This window comes from Palaemon carinicauda, chromosome 6, assembly GCF_036898095.1.
Source record: "Palaemon carinicauda isolate YSFRI2023 chromosome 6, ASM3689809v2, whole genome shotgun sequence".
NCBI lineage: Eukaryota > Metazoa > Arthropoda > Malacostraca > Decapoda > Palaemonidae > Palaemon > Palaemon carinicauda.
This window is the reverse complement of record NC_090730.1, coordinates 115,580,155-115,594,448: the sequence shown is the minus strand read 5'-3', so window position 1 is coordinate 115,594,448 and position 14,294 is coordinate 115,580,155. Positions and strand designations below refer to the sequence as shown.

At 42.8% G+C, this 14,294-nt stretch overlaps 1 protein-coding gene across 5 annotated transcripts in view; it reads right to left on the bottom strand.

The window, feature by feature from the left end:
• Positions 1-14,294, bottom strand: part of LOC137642626 (kelch-like protein diablo) — a 176,743-nt gene that overhangs the window by 46,150 nt on the left and 116,299 nt on the right. For all 5 annotated transcript variants that reach the window (XM_068375336.1, XM_068375337.1, XM_068375338.1 and 2 more), the window contains one exon: positions 1,488-1,698. In XM_068375336.1, coding sequence (XP_068231437.1) covers positions 1,488-1,698 — 211 coding nt within the window. The remainder of the gene's footprint in view (positions 1-1,487; positions 1,699-14,294) is intronic.

Here is a 14,294-nt window from a genome sequence, read left to right as displayed (position 1 = left end):
CCAAGGCACTTCCCCCAATTTTGGGGGGTAGCCGACACCAACAATGAAACAAAACAAAAAGGGGACCTCTACTCTCTATGTTCCTTCAGCCTAATCAGGGACTCAACCGAGTTCAGCTGGTACTGCTAGGGTGCCACAGCCCAACCTCCCACATTTCCACCACAGATGAAGCTTCATAATGCTGACTCCCCTACTGCTGCTACCTCCGCGGTCATCTAAGGCCCCGGAGGAAGCAGCAGGGCCTACTGGAACTGCGTCACAATCGCTCGCCATTCATTCCTATTTCTAGCACGCTCTCTTGCCTCTCTCACATCTATCCTCCTATCACCCAGAGCTTTCTTCACACCATCCATCCACCCAAACCTTGGCCTTCCTCTTGTACTTCTCCCATCAACTCTTGCATTCATCACCTTCTTTAGCAGACAACCATTTTCCATTCTCTCAACATGGCCAAACCACCTCAACACATTCATATCCACTCTAGCCGCTAACTCATTTCTTACACCCGTTCTCTCCCTCACCACTTCGTTCCTAACCCTATCTACTCGAGATACACCAGCCATACTCCTCAGACACTTCATCTCAAACACATTCAATTTCTGTCTCTCCATCACTTTCATTCCCCACGACTCCGATCCATACATCACAGTTGGTACAATCACTTTCTCATATAGAACTCTCTTTACATTCATGCCCAACCCTCTATTTTTTACTACTCCCTTAACTGCCCCCAACACTTTGCAACCTTCATTCACTCTCTGACGTACATCTGCTTCCACTCCACCATTTGCTGCAACAATAGACCCCAAGTACTTAAACTGATCCACCTCCTCAAGTAACTCTCCATTCAACATGACATTCAACCTTGCACCACCTTCCCTTCTCGTACATCTCATAACCTTACTCTTACCCACATTAACTCTCAACTTCCTTCTCTCACACACCCTTCCAAATTCTGTCACTAGTCGGTCAAGCTTCTCTTCTGTGTCTGCTACCAGTACAGTATCATCCGCAAACAACAACTGATTTACCTCCCATTCATGGTCATTCTCGCCTACCAGTTTTAATCCTCGTCCAAGCACTCGAGCATTCACCTCTCTCACCACTCCATCAACATACAAGTTAAACAACCACGGCGACATCACACATCCCTGTCTCAGCCCCACTCTCACCGGAAACCAATCACTCACTTCATTTCCTATTCTAACACATGCTTTACTACCTTTGTATAAACTTTTCACTGCTTGCAACAACCTTCCACCAACTCCATATAACCTCATCACATCCCACATTGCTTCCCTATCAACTCTATCATATGCTTTCTCCAGATCCATAAATGCAACATACAACTATTTCAATAACCAAAACAAAAAAATCATGCATTCTCACAGACAATACATTTACAGTTCAGGGGGTACTATAAATTTACTGATAAAAAGTAAAAGGTATAGAAAAGAAAACAACACTAGGGTAGAAAAAAAACTTACCTATGACATATACCAGATTATTATATGTGGCCACTGCACAATAAGCCCTTGCATCATTCATACATGGAAGAACAATGGAATTGTCAATCTGATTTTCAACCCTTAATGCAACAGATGGAAGCGTGCACTGCCAACTAGGAAGACCCATTTTAAAGCATTCAATATTACGCAGAACACGGCCATTTGATTCTCCTGCCATTACAAGAAGAACCTGAAATATCGCAACACCATTTAAATATGTCTCCAATATAATTTTAACTGGAAAAGCTTCACTTAGTTAAATATCACTCTGTAACTGTCAGAAATTATGACAAAATGACTCACATGCTTTATGCCAGCAGAAAAATTGGTATCTTAATTCTTAGAAACACACTCATTACAATGAAACATTCAAAAACCAAAGTTTCATCTCCTAAGAGCCAAAAGGGTATATTTGGTATTAAAATACTGATTGACATAAACATGATTATTTCTGTTAATACACTAGTTAGTGTGAAATTTGCAAACTTAGGAACAAATATCTATATCAACTTCACAAAACTAACAAGGAGGCAAATGTCACTGCATGCAACCTCCTTTGGCAAAAAAGCAGGTAGATGACACAAAAGACAATGATACATTTATGCATATACCATATACAGTATTTTTAAAGATAAGACAACTTTGCAAAATAGGGGATTATCTTGTGTACCTGATCTAAAAAGAGAACCTTAAATCCAGTGCTTACAGAATGCTTTCAAACGAAAGGGAGGAACAGCAAATGGTAAAGTACTTGTTTAGCTTAACCTACCAATAAATATTTTTTAACTGAAATTTATATAAAATGATATTTCTGGGCTCGAACCTGTGCCGCCCAGTGAATAAGCTCCATTTAGCACTTATTCTTAGGTAATTTACTGCTAAATATACCAGAGAAAAAATGTAAAGGAGTGCTAGGTTAACTAGCTCGCTCACCTATTGGTGTCGGTATAAAATTGGGCGTATAATCCAGAGGTCCCGCACTATTTAGATTTATCCACGACAAAGACCCCAATAGAGGAGAGCCGTTCAACCTCACTCGAACCACTAACTCTGCATCCGCTCAGAACCCAACTCCTTTTAGCACGCCTGTGATCGTAACCCGCTTTTTTGTTGTGCTCTCATATTTCGCTTTTTCCCACTGGATTATGGCTTCTTCGTCGGTTTCCCAGGAGACACCGTCTAAGTTAAGTACCAAGCTATGTTTTGCTGTGTTTTGAGCATTCTAGATCGTTTAATATTTAAATTACAGTATAGGAGTTTATTCTCTTCGTTCATACCGATCTTGCTCGACTTCGCTACAGTTGGTACTCCTGTTTTGAGAGCTTTTAGTTTCACTCGCGGTGTTACTATGTGTATTATTTTTATTATTATTTAAATGTTATTGGTTATTGTGGATATTCATTATTTAGCGTTTAGAACCCTCGTGGTTCATTTTTAGGGCCGATATCAGTTACGTATCGTTATGGCTTGCCGACCTTCGTTACTAGGCGGCAATTTTATTTTATAAGTCATCAGGTGTGTCCTTTGTGATTTATTTATTATGTTGCATGCCTTGCCCTAAATTTTTTATGTGTATATTTATATGATTGTCAACGCTATTACTATTATAATGAATATTTGTGCTATTACTCCGTGTGATCTGTCTGGTTGGGGATCGTCAGTTGGTAGCCCTGCTGCTCCGTATCACGTGATCCTCCCCCAAGCTCCCCCTCTCGCTAGGTGGGCGGCTAGGCTTCCCTCCCCCCTCCCCTAGGGGACCGTTGCCTTCCCTCCTTTTAGAGGGGGTAGTTCAGTGTTTATGGACTTTGTCCTCCGGGTGTTCCGGCGGGTTCGTCTCTGTCTAGACGGTTGGCCACCGGTCAACAGAGTTGGATCCCGGTGCACCCTATTTTATACTCACTTATCACACTTTTATGTTATACGAAACCCTCCGGGTTCGGTTGCCGGTTCTTATCTACAGTTCCGCCCCCCTATTAATTAATTATAACAGTTCCTATGATTATATATAATTATATATATGACAGATTACTATCTCGGAGTTCCTATATATGAATTGGTTTATGGATACTTTTATTTCCCGGCCCGGGTCTTAACCCCGCCTCGGGAAATCAGACACTATGTGTCTTAATCCTTTGTTGTATCCTTTTTATGCTCCCGGCTCGACCGGAATGGATAACTATACTCTCTAGTCTTAAGTTAGACTTATGTTTAGGCCCGGGTCCTCCGGACCCGCCCCTACTTAAGAGTATTATAGTTAAGTTCTAGTCTTAAGTTAGACTTATGTTAGTCCCGGGTCCTCTGGACCCGCCCCTACTTAAGAGAATTGCAGTTTCTCACAGACAACATACTTAAAAAACTCGCGAGCGATCGCTATGCAGGTTGCGGGTGTGCCCACCAGCGCCAACTGTCGGCCAGATACCACTCTCAAATGTAAACAAAACCTTCAATTCTTCTCGTCCCGCTGCGTCTCTATTGGGGAAGAAGGGAGGGTCATTTAATTTATATATTCACCGGGTAAGTATATTCAAAAATTTATTTTATAATTAAAATATCATTTTTAAATATTTAACTTAGCCGGTGAATATATAATAGCTGATTCACACCCAAGGAGGTGGGTAGAGACCAGAGTTAAATATGTTTACAGCGTATAAGCTAAGAGTTTCTTCATTTTGACAGTTATCAATATAACAAAACCAAAATAAATAGGTACCTGGTAAGGAAGTCGACTTAGACGATTACTCTGCCTTGTAAGTCTGTCTTCCTCACGGAGCCCAGCGATCCTCTTAGGATGCTGACAGACTCCCAGGAGCTGAAGTATCAAGGGCTGCAACCCATACAACAGGACCTCATCAAACCCCTAATCTGGGTGCTCTCAAGAAATGACTTTGACCACCCGCCAAATCAACCAGGATGCGAAAGGCTTCTTAGCCTTCCGAACAACCCATAAAAACAACATTAAAAAACATTTCAAGAGACAGATTAAAAGGATATGGAATTAGGGAATTGTAGTGGTTGAGCCCTCACCCACTACTGCACTCGCTGCCACGAATGGACCCAGTGTGTAGCAGTTCTCGTAAAGAGTCTGGACATCTTTCAAGTAAAATGACGCGAACACTGACTTACTTCTCCAAAAGGTCGCGTCCATGATACTTTGCAGAGATCTATTTTGCTTAAAGGCCACGGAAGTTGCTACAGCTCTAACCTCGTGCGTCTTAACCTTAAGCAAAGATCGGTCTTCCTCACTCAAGTGTGAATGAGCTTCTCGTATTAACAATCTGATAAAATATGACAAAGCATTCTTTGACATAGGCAAGGATGGCTTCTTAACCGAACACCATAACGCTTCAGATTTACCTCGTAAAGGTTTAGTACGAGCTAAGTAGAACTTAAGAGCTCTAACAGGGCATAATACTCTCTCTAGTTCATTGCCTACGATCTCCGATAAGCTAGGAATATCGAAAGATTTAGGCCAAGGACGAGAAGGTAGTTCATTCTTGGCTAGGAAACCAAGCTGAAGAGAACAAGTGGCTTTTTCTGATGAAAAACCGATATTCTTGCTGAAGGCATGAAGCTCACTGACTCTTTTAGCTGAGGCCAAGCACACCAGGAAAAGAGTCTTAAGAGTGAGATCTTTCAGGGAGGCTGAATGTAAAGGCTCAAACCTGTCTGACATGAGGAATCTTAGGACCACGTCTAAATTCCACCCAGGCGTAGCCAAACGACGTTCCTTAGAGGTCTCAAAAGACTTAAGGAGGTCTTGCAGATCTTTATTGTTGGAAAGATCTAAGCCTCTATGCCGGAAGACCGAGGCCAACATGCTTCTGTAGCCCTTGATCGTGGGAGCTGAAAGGGAGAGAACTTTTCTCAGGTATAAGAGAAAATCGGCGATTTGGGCTACAGAGGTACTGGACGAGGATACGGATACTGACTTGCACCAGTCTCGGAAGATTTCCCACTTCGATTGGTAAACTCTAATGGTAGAAGCTCTCCTCGCTCTTGCAATCGCACTGGCTCCCTCCTTCGAAAAGCCTCTAGCTCTCGAGAGTCTTTCGATAGTCTGAAGGCAGTCAGACGAAGAGCGTGGAGGCTTTGGTGTACCTTCTTTACGTGTGGCTGACGTAAAAGGTCTACTCTTAGAAAGTGGTTTTTAACCTGGGGGTCGTGACCCCCGGTGGGGTCGTTTGGGATTTCTTAAGGGGTCACAAAGGGTTCTGGGGAATAATTTATTTTTCATATACATTATACACATATTTGAAATAGCCAGTAGGACTTTTACCAGTTTGATGAGTACAACACTGGTCACAAGTTGGATGGTCTGCTGCACATTGACTCTCCTGGGTTCCATGCCAGATGCTGAATGTAGTTTCCGTAAGGAGATCTCCACTCATCTTTTGGCAGTAAATGACGCCATCGAAAGTTACTTTCCAGGACTAAACGACCGCTGTACTGATGCGTGGATCTATAGACCCTTTTCAGTAATGGATAGTGACATCAGTGATACTGATGTTGCTGCTAAGGTAGAATGTTATCAAATTCGTGAGGATTCTCAGCTTAAAGTCGATTTTGCCGAACAAGAGCTCCCAACATTTAGGACAAAAGTGAAGGACTACTGTCCTATTCTCTCGATGCGTGCATTAACCATGTTGATTCAGTCCCCGTCAACCTACCGGTGCGAGGTTGGACTCTCAGCAATGGTTGCACTGAAAACGAAGGCACGCAATAGGCTTTTCATCGATGCTGATGTGAGGTGTTGCCTATCGAACACCGGTCCTCGCTTTGACAGACTTATGGCTGCAAAACAATTTCAACCATCACACTGAGTGAATGAGAAGTAGGTGCTAGGTTTTGTATGGTGTTGAATAGTTCTTTGGAATTGATAATTTTATGGCATTTGTAGAGGCTATGTAACTGGAATTTTTCAATGTTTTTGTTTTGTGGTGTTTCCAATAAAATTGTATAGGAGTAATCATTTTGTATGACGTTGAATAGTTCTTTGGAATTGATAACTTTATGGCATTTGCAGAGGATAGGAAAGTGGAATTTTTCAAGGTTTTTGTTCTGTGATGTTTCCAATAAAATTGTACAGGAGTAAACCATTTTGTATGATGTTGAATAGTTCTTTGGAATTGATAATTTTATGGCATTTGAAGAGGCTAGGAAAGTGGAATTTTTCAAGGTTTTTGTTCTGCGGTGTTTCCAATAAAATTGTATAGGAGTAAACCATTTTGTATGATGTTGAATAGTTCTTTGGAATTTATAATTTTATGGCATTTGTAGAGGCTAGGAAAGTGGAATTTTTCAAGGTTTTTGTACTGTGGTGTTTCCAATATTGTATAGGAGTAAACCATTTTGTATGATGTTGAATAGTTTTTTGGAATTGATAATTTTATGGCATTTGTAGAGGCTAGGAAAGTGGAATTTTTCAAGGTTTTTGTTCTGTGGTGTTTCCAATAAAATTGTATAGGAGTAAACCATTTTGTAAGATGTTGAATAGTTCTTTGGAATTTATAATTTTATGGCATTTGTAGAGGCTAGGAAAGTGGAATTTTTCAAGGTTTTTATTCTGTGGTGTTTCCAATAAAATTGTATAGGAGTAAACCATGGTCTTCCTGTCATTTTTTTTACTTGACCCTTTGACAAGGTTCATTATTTCCAAATCTATTATAGAGGGTCATAATAATACTCTGATTAGTCCCGGGGGGTCATAGGATGAAAAAGGTTAAGAACCACTGTCTTAGAGGAAGACTTCTGGGAAAGTCTACCAGCCATCGAAGTACCTCGGTGAACCATTCTCTCGCAGGCCAGAGGGGAGCAACTAACGTCAACCTTGTCCCTTCGTGAGAGGCGAATTTCTGCAGTACCTTGTTGACAATCTTGAATGGTGGGAATGCGTAAAGATCTAGGTGTGACCAATCTAGGAGAAAGGCATCTATATGTATTGCTGCTGGGTCTGGGACTGGAGAGCAATAGATTGGAAGCCTCTTGGTCAGCGAGGTTGCAAAGAGATCTATGGTGGGTTGACCCCAAGTCGCCCAAAGTGTCTTGCACACATCCTTGTGGAGGGTCCATTCGGTTGGAATTACTTGACCTTTCCGACTGAGACAATCTGCTAGAACGTTCAAGTCGCCCTGGATGAACCTCGTTGCTAGGGAGATGCCTCGATCTCTTGACCAGATGAGCAGGTCCCTTGCGATCTCGTACAGAGTCAGTGAGTGGGTACCTCCCTGTTTGGAAATGTACGCCAAGGCCGTGGTGTTGTCCGAGTTGACCTCCACTACCTTGCCTCGAAGGAGACTCTCGAAGCTTATCAAGGCCAGGTGAACTGCCAAAAGCTCCTTGCTGTTGATATGCATGCTCTTCTGACTCGAGTTCCACAGACCTGAGCATTCCCGACCGTCCAGCGTCGCGCCCCAGCCCAAGTCCGATGCGTCTGAGAAGAGAATGTGGTTGGGTTTCTGAACTGCTAGGGGAAGTCCCTCTCGTAGACTGATATTGTCTTTCCACCAAGTCAGACAAGTCTTTATTTTTTCGGAAATCGGGATCGAGACCGCCTCTAGCGTCTTGTCCTTTTTCCAGTGAAAAGCTAGATGGAATTGTAGAGGTCGGAGGTGTAGCCTTCCTAGCGAGACAAATTGCTCCAGGGATGATAGCGTTCCTACCAGACTCATCCAATTCCTGACTGAGCAACGTTCTCTCTTCAACATCTTTTGGATTACGAGCAGGGCTTGATCTATTCTGGGGGCCGACGGAAAAGCTCGAAAAACTGGACTGTGAATCTCCATCCCTAGATACAGAATAGTTTGGGATGGGATCAGCTGGGACTTTTCCAAGTTGACTAGGAGTCCCAATTCCTTGGTCAGATCTAGAGTCCAATTGAGATCCTTCAGACAGCGATGACTGGAAGAGGCTCTGAGAAGCCAGTCGTCCAAATAAAGGGAGGCTCGGATGTCCGATAAATGGAGGAATTTTGCCACATTCCTCATAAGCCTCGTAAACACGAGAGGAGCAGTGCTTAGGCCAAAGCACAGGGCCCGAAAGTGGTACACCACATCGTCGAAGACGAATCTCAGAAAAGGTTGGGAATCTGAGTGAATGGGGATGTGGAAGTAAGCGTCCCTTAGGTCGAGAGAGACCATCCAGTCTCCCTTTCTGACCGCTGCTAAGACTGACTTTGTGGTCTCCATGGTGAACTTCGTCTTTGTGACAAAGACATTCAGAGCACTGACGTCTAGCACCGGTCTCCAACCTCCTGTCTTCTTTGGTACTAGGAAGAGACGGTTGTAAAACCCCGGTGATTGAAGGTCCGAGACTTTGACCACCGCTCCCTTCTCTAGTAAAAGAGACACTTCCAGTTTCAGGGCTTGTCTCTTTGCTTCCTCTCGGTACCTGGGAGAGAGATCGATGGGGGACGTCGCTAGAGGAGGTCTGCGTACAAAAGGGATTTTGTACCCCTCTCTGAGCAACCTCACAGATTGTTGATCTGCGCCTCTCTTCTCCCAGGCTTGCCAGAAGTTCTTGAGTCTGGCACCTACTGCTGTCTGAAGTTGCGGGCAGTCAGACTCTGCCCCGCGAGGACTTGGATCCTTTCCTCTTTCCTCTCTTCCTTTCGGCACGAGCACCTCCCCTGCTGGGGGCTCTGCCACGAAAGGGCGGAATAAACCTGGACGCTGGAGTGTCTATCCTAGGTCTAGCAGACAAGGCAGAAAAAGGGGGAACTTTGCGAGCCGAGGACGCAACCAAATCATGGGTGTCCTTCTGCACTAAAGACAAGGCTATTTCCTTAACTAAGAGTTCAGGAAACAAGAACTTAGACAAAGGAGCAAAGAGTAGCTCAGATCGTTGACAGGGCGTCACTCCTGCTGACAGAAAAGAGCACAGAGACTCTCGTTTCTTTAGGACTCCTGACGTAAATAAGGCGGCAAGCTCGTTGGATCCATCGCGGACGGCCTTGTCCATGCAGGACATAATGAGTAAGGAGACATCCCTATCGGCTGATGAGATTTTCCTACTCAAGGCTCCCAAACACCAGTCAAGGAAGTTAAAAACTTCAAAAGCCCTAAAGATGCCTTTAAGTAGATGGTCCAGGTCTGAGGATGACCAACTAATCTTCGAGCGTCTCATGGCAAGGCGGCGGGGAGAGTCTACAAGACTTGAGAAGTCGCCCTGGGCAGAGGCAGGAACTCCCAAGCCGAGAACTTCTCCCGTGGCATACCAGACGCTCGATCTAGACGAGAGTTTAGATGGGGGGAAGGCAAAGGCCGTCTTCCCTAAACTCCTCTTGGTTTCCAACCAATCGCCTAACAGCCGTAAAGCTCTCTTGGATGAGCGAGAGAGAACGAGTTTTGTAAAGGCTGGGATGGCAGCAGGAACGCCTAAAACAAACTCAGATGGCGGCGAACGAGGAGCCACAGAGATAAAGTGTTCAGGGAACAACTCTTTAAAAACAAGCATGACTTTTTTAAAGTCCATAGATGGTGGAACTGCTCTAGGCTCATCTAAATCTGAAGGCTGATCCTCAGGTTGGGGTTCAGCAACGTCCTCATCTGAAAGTTCCTCATCTGATAACTGATGAGAAAACGGCAAAGGGGTAGGCAACGTTTGACCCGCAGCGTCCGGCCGCACTGGTGCATAAGTGACGGAGCAGGACGCAGCGTCCTGAAACTGCTGAACAGTCTGGGAACTGTCAACAACAACAGGTGCGCGAGGACGCACAGCGTCCACCTGAGACTGTTTAGACCGTCTGGGTTGTGCAGTCAACACCACACTGGGTTGCGGAGGTTGACGCACCGCGTCAAAACAAGTCAACTCTGATGGTTGGTGAACGTCCTGAACGTCACCAGTCGCATCAGTGAGTTGCCTAACGTCAACGTGCGGCTGGAAATCCACACGGGACCGCATCGGGGGAGGTACAACCCCAACTGGTTGACGTGAAAAAGCTACATCAACGTCAACTGGACGCACAACAGAACGCTTGGATGGCTGACGGCCAGAATCTCCATGAGAAAAACGGCTAGGTTCAACGGAAACCTTCTCTGCGTTGTAGTCTTCCATAAGGGACGCAAGCTTAGCCTGCATGTCCTGCAGTATAACCCATTTAGGGTCTACGGAAACGGGTGCGGTAACAGACGGGGTTAGCGACTGAAACGGCACAACTTTGCCTTGCTTAGGCGGCGAGCAGTCATCCGATGATGGCAACGGGTCCGAACTGTCCCAGTGACTACATCCGGGACGTTGGACTTGTCCTGAAGGGACCGACTTGCGTTTCAAAGGTCTAGAGACCTTGCTCCATGGTTTCTTACGTGAAACGCCTTCGGACGACGAGGTAAAAATGGGCTCTCTCGTCTTATGGTAGGGGCGATCTTGACGAGATACGCCTGATACCAAAGAGGGAATGTCTGTTCGCTGATCAAGGCCTCTCGAACCCATAAGTCGTACGACATTGCTTCTCCCCTGGGCTTGGGAGCTTGCAAGAGGTCCCGGACTAGGTGAACGACAGGCACGAACAGACGAACCCTCGGTCGCAACACTGTTCACAACACTTTGCGTAACACTAATCACTTTTCCACTTTCCGCCGTGGCACTTTGGCACTTGAGTTCCTTCACGTCAGCCATGAGTTGATTACGGTCACTTGCTAAAGCCTCAACTCTCTCCCCCAAGGCATGAATAGCACGCAACATGTCTTGCATAGACGGCTCCTGAGTGCTAGGAGGGGGGTTAGGAACAACCACTACAGGGGAAGGATTAGGTTCAGGGGCATGTGGAGAGGAAAAATCTACGGACCTAGATGAACTTCTCCTTACCCTATCTCTCTCTAGTATGCGTGTATATTTATCAAATTCGATCCAATCGAATTCCGAAACGCCCACGCATTCCTCACACCGATCTCCCAATTGACAGGTTTTACCCCGACAATTGGAACAAACAGTATGAGGGTCGAGAGAAGCCTTTGGAAGACGCCTATTACAGTCCCTAGCATTACACTTTCGAAACTTAGGTACTTGAGAAGGGTCAGCCATTTTGAATTAGTCAAAGAAAATTCCAAAAACAATCCAAGTCATCAACAAATAATCCGATTCAAAAAAGAGTTCAAGAGTTTATGTTGAAGAAAACACCTGTACTGCGAAAGCTCAAACCAAATTAAAGTACTTCACCAAATATGATGGGAAAACTCCAGGTTCTACAGCGAGTAAAAGTACGTCTTGTCGTCAACGTCGACAGAGAAGAATTGAAGGTTTTGTTTACATTCGAGAGTGGTATCTGGCCGACAGTTGGCGCTGGTGGGCACACCCGCAACCTGCATAGCGATCGCTCGCGAGTTTTTTAAGTATGTTGTCTGTCGAGCCGCAGAGTTGCAGCTATTATATATTCACTGGCTAAGTTAAATATTTAAAAATAGCTAAGGTAATAACAAGGTTAATAAAAAAAAATGAAACTCTGTTAAAAAAATAAATTATAAACAAGAAAAGTTTTGTATGAACCAGCCCAATAATCCAGTACCTATCGAGACAGGCCAGTTAATTACACCACAAACTCATGCATTTGTTAACAGCAAGTTTAGTAATTCAAGATTTTACTCATTTATTCCAGGATAATTCATTCTTTTCATACAAAGAACTATTGCAATTTAACTATCTCTCTCTTGTTCTTATGCATCTAGCAGCTAATAAATAATTCAGAATCTTGGACTCTTCCAAGCATAGACTTTGTCTTAGATAGGTGGGGATTTTGGCACCTTGTTTTGCCACATTGGATAGCATTCCACTATCAAAAAGTATTGTAATCAAGTCAAGTCTATACAGTATAGTAGTTTATTTCTCAGGAAAAGCCTACCCTAGGTTAGCGAATGTACTCTTTTTCTTGTTTCACTATGCTACTGGTTTTCATTTCTTGACTAAGTTAATCTTTGTTTGGAGAAATGTTAACTTTATGTTGGTATAGAGAATTTGGCATTAAAATTAACTGCATATTTGGTAATCTTATTATCTAGAGAGAAATTCATGAACAGTAATCCTTGTCCTGTGAATCTGCAAAATAGTATTGTATTTTAATGACTGTACATGATAACAAGCCATATACTGTAGGTGGAGTGCTTGGCAATTACTAGAATGTTTGTTTTTTCCTTGATTTAGAGTAACTAATTGTGCTTCTCACTTTATTTGTGTTTAAAGCACTTGCAATTAACATAATTTGGTTTTTATCAATTTTTGAACAAAATAAGCTAACAAGTCGAAAGAGCAATCAGAGATTTCACACCTGTGCCAATAAAGGTTGTTAACATTTTACTCAAAGTCTATGGGTCAAAATTTCCCTTTTTCCTACAGTAACAAGATCTAATCAATAAAATTTATCATTTCAATACAGTACTTACCTAGGGTTCACCTGGATATTTCTAAAAAGCTTGTTCCTATTTACATCTATCATTAGAAAACAAAGCTTCAATTCACCCTCACTCCAACCTCAAGATTGCCCCATCTGTTAACTACCCAAGACACCTTAATTGCAAAACATATGAGATTGATGGCTAGTTTCAAAGCCCACCTTTTTGGAGGTATTAGTGACTAAACTGGTATCAATACTCAGCAGCCAAAGACTGTGCAGACATTGCTAAAAGCACATTGAAAATCTGTGGTCTTACTGTTATGGGGCATAATATGACAAGCCATATTATCAAAAATCAAGGCACAGTAAGGCTACTCATTGGTACTTGATCCAGAAACAGGAGGGATATAATGATCAGAACTTCTGTTCCATTCTCCTAACAAAGAATCTCAAGGATTGCGGAAAGGCAAAAGTTTTGTGATAGAAAAAATTTAAATAAATTAAAAGATTAAAGTTTGTGAGGAAGCATTTGACTTTATAATGAACAGAATTTTAATAATAAATTTTTTTATTTCTATACTCACCTGATGTTCATATTGCTTCTCCAGAAGCTTGTTTAATCGATTTTTACTTCAAAAATTTCCCCTTTTTGTTTCCATTCAAAAGATCCAAACTCCCAGTAAAGTAACAAGACTAACTAGCAGTTAATGTTAGGGAGTTAATCATTCTTCCGTTTTCTGCATTGCCGCTCTCACCAAGTCCTAGATCTCACGTTCCAGATTGTGATAAGTTTTCATTGCATTTTAATTTGATATCTACTGTCAACCATTGATTTTCTTAGTGGTTAGGTAACAGAGACAAGAGCAACAATCAAGAATCTACAAATACTTGCTGCCCTAGGGTGGGTCAACTCATAACCTACCAACTCATTGACCATTATCTACCTGCAGTTGACAAATACACTAGGTAACCCACTATTACCTTTTCATGGGCTTTTTATCGTGGTATTTTAGTTTGTGCTATTTTTCAGATGTAACCGTCCATTATTAACACAACTTCAGTACAAGATAAGATGACTCATAACCAAAAATCATCACCATGACTCATAAAACTAGTCACCGCCACACCACGATTTGTACAAGTTTCAACAAAACACTTGTTTCTACCTAGCAAACAACACTCAATGATACTAAGTGCTATGTGAGGAAAATTAATATGAAAAAAAAAGAAAAGGAATCCACCAAGGAGCTTAGGATCTTTTAAACTACGGAAAAGGAGAATATCAGATGTTAAGCACTTTCTCTATATTTTATTACACTAGTCTATAATCTTAAAACTGAAATTTGAAATGTTTCAGACTGATCAAAACCACACTTGCAAAGAAGCTTAAAAAATCAACCTGGCTTGCTCTTCTTGCATACTTACCTGGCATTTGTAGGAATGTACAAACACTGAACAAGGAATTT